This window comes from Galeopterus variegatus, unplaced genomic scaffold (assembly GCF_000696425.1).
Source record: "Galeopterus variegatus unplaced genomic scaffold, G_variegatus-3.0.2 Scaffold358, whole genome shotgun sequence".
Classification (NCBI taxonomy): domain Eukaryota; kingdom Metazoa; phylum Chordata; class Mammalia; order Dermoptera; family Cynocephalidae; genus Galeopterus; species Galeopterus variegatus.
The window spans coordinates 634,928-636,513 of NW_007726469.1; the positions used below are offsets into that span (position 1 = coordinate 634,928).

Genomic DNA, 1,586 nt, shown 5'->3' on the forward strand with positions numbered 1-1,586 from the left:
TTTACTAAGCATCTATGAATACCTCAATACACCTATCACCACTTGGAAGGGATATGTAAGGATTCAAAATAAGTCAGTTGTGGCTATACTTTAAAATACTCAAGAGAGCTGAACCATGAAGTACTAACCTCTGAGGTTCTTCAGGATGTTCTCAACTTCGTAAAAAGTGGCATTGCCCATACTTAGTGCTTCTTCGGCTCTACTTTTAGCAAGGTTGGCACGGGAAAGCAGCTGATCTGATTTCTGTAAATAGGCAGACAAAACCAGATTAGAGTAAGTGCATTCCTGCTAGCAAAATCACTCTGACACATTCTCTTCATGACAACAGAATGCTGTGATTACTGCAGAGTCTGGGGTGCTGTAACAAACCCCTATATAATCTGGGAGAGAGCAAACTTGGTCAGTCAATAACACACCCCATATAGAGAACAGTCTCAAACTTTAGTCCACTGTCAAGTACAGGGAAAGTTTTGCAAATCATAATTTTAAACTCTGGATATTTCCTGAAGCCAAGCTAACAGACAGAGTTAGACTAAAATTAGATCTAGGAGGCCTGCGACCTGTTCCTAGGATTGAAGGCTGACCCAGTGGGTGGAGCTGAGCTAATTACATCAAGACCTCTGCATCTCAGTTACTCCCTGTATAAGCAATGGCAGTATGACCTTCAGATCGCTTTTGATGGTTCTTTTTGCCACATTTATTCCCACGGTAGGCATTCAACATATTTATTGAGTGAACAGATTAACAAAGGAATACCTGTCTCCCATTCTTTCCATTCTGTAAGAGCTTCTGGGTTTCTTCTTCCCAGTTTCCCAGATTGCTTTGCACACGCTTGAACTCATCCATATGTCTGGTCACCAGGCTGGAGAGAGAATCAGCTTTCTGTCTGATCCTCTTCGCTTCCACCTGCAAGCCCAAAGAAATAAATGAGTCTGACTTTCTTCTCACCAGTTACCACATCAGCCTTCCTCAGACCTGGTATCATTGTTTGAAAATAGCAACCATCTTAAGAAGCAAAGAAAATAGTCACTAGCCATCCAGGTCCAAAGCCTAAAAGGAATGAGGTCGTGTGCACAATGAAAGTCAGGCAGCAGGTCCCCCAAGTGTCAAACAGACTTTGACTTTTTTGCTTTGTTTTGTTTTGTTTTTTCCAATTTTACATGTTAGTTTATATAGTCAAGAGAACGTATGTCCATGGGAATCATTCTGAGCATTTCTTGCTGTTGGTAGAAAGCTGAATCTTCTTCATCTAAGTTTGGAATAGTTAAGAGAATTGATGCAGAAACAACGCAAAACTTTTGAGAACAAACCTCTTCCCAGTGGCTATACAGAGAGATGTACTATAGGTCAGACCCAAGTGTAAATATCAGACTTAATAATAATTTCCCATCGGTTTCAACAGTCTCCAGAACTAAGGAAGAGATAAAACTTTTGTCCACTATTAGCTTCAAGATGAGCCAAGACCTTTTCAGAGACTAGGATTGGGGTTTAAGAACAAGGAAATGGATAATGAGAAGGATAAATATCTCCTACTCTGAGGCAAGAAAGTCAACACGGAGGAAAAAGCTGAATGTTGAACAATATCA

General features: G+C 40.5%; 1 protein-coding gene across 1 annotated transcript in view; it reads right to left on the reverse strand.

The window, feature by feature from the left end:
- LAMC2 (laminin, gamma 2) overlaps positions 1-1,586 on the reverse strand; it is a 58,029-nt gene that overhangs the window by 7,829 nt on the left and 48,614 nt on the right. The window contains exons 18-19 of the mRNA XM_008567945.1: positions 757-906; positions 129-243 (exon numbers count right to left, since the gene is read on the reverse strand). Coding sequence (XP_008566167.1) covers positions 129-243; positions 757-906 — 265 coding nt within the window. The remainder of the gene's footprint in view (positions 1-128; positions 244-756; positions 907-1,586) is intronic.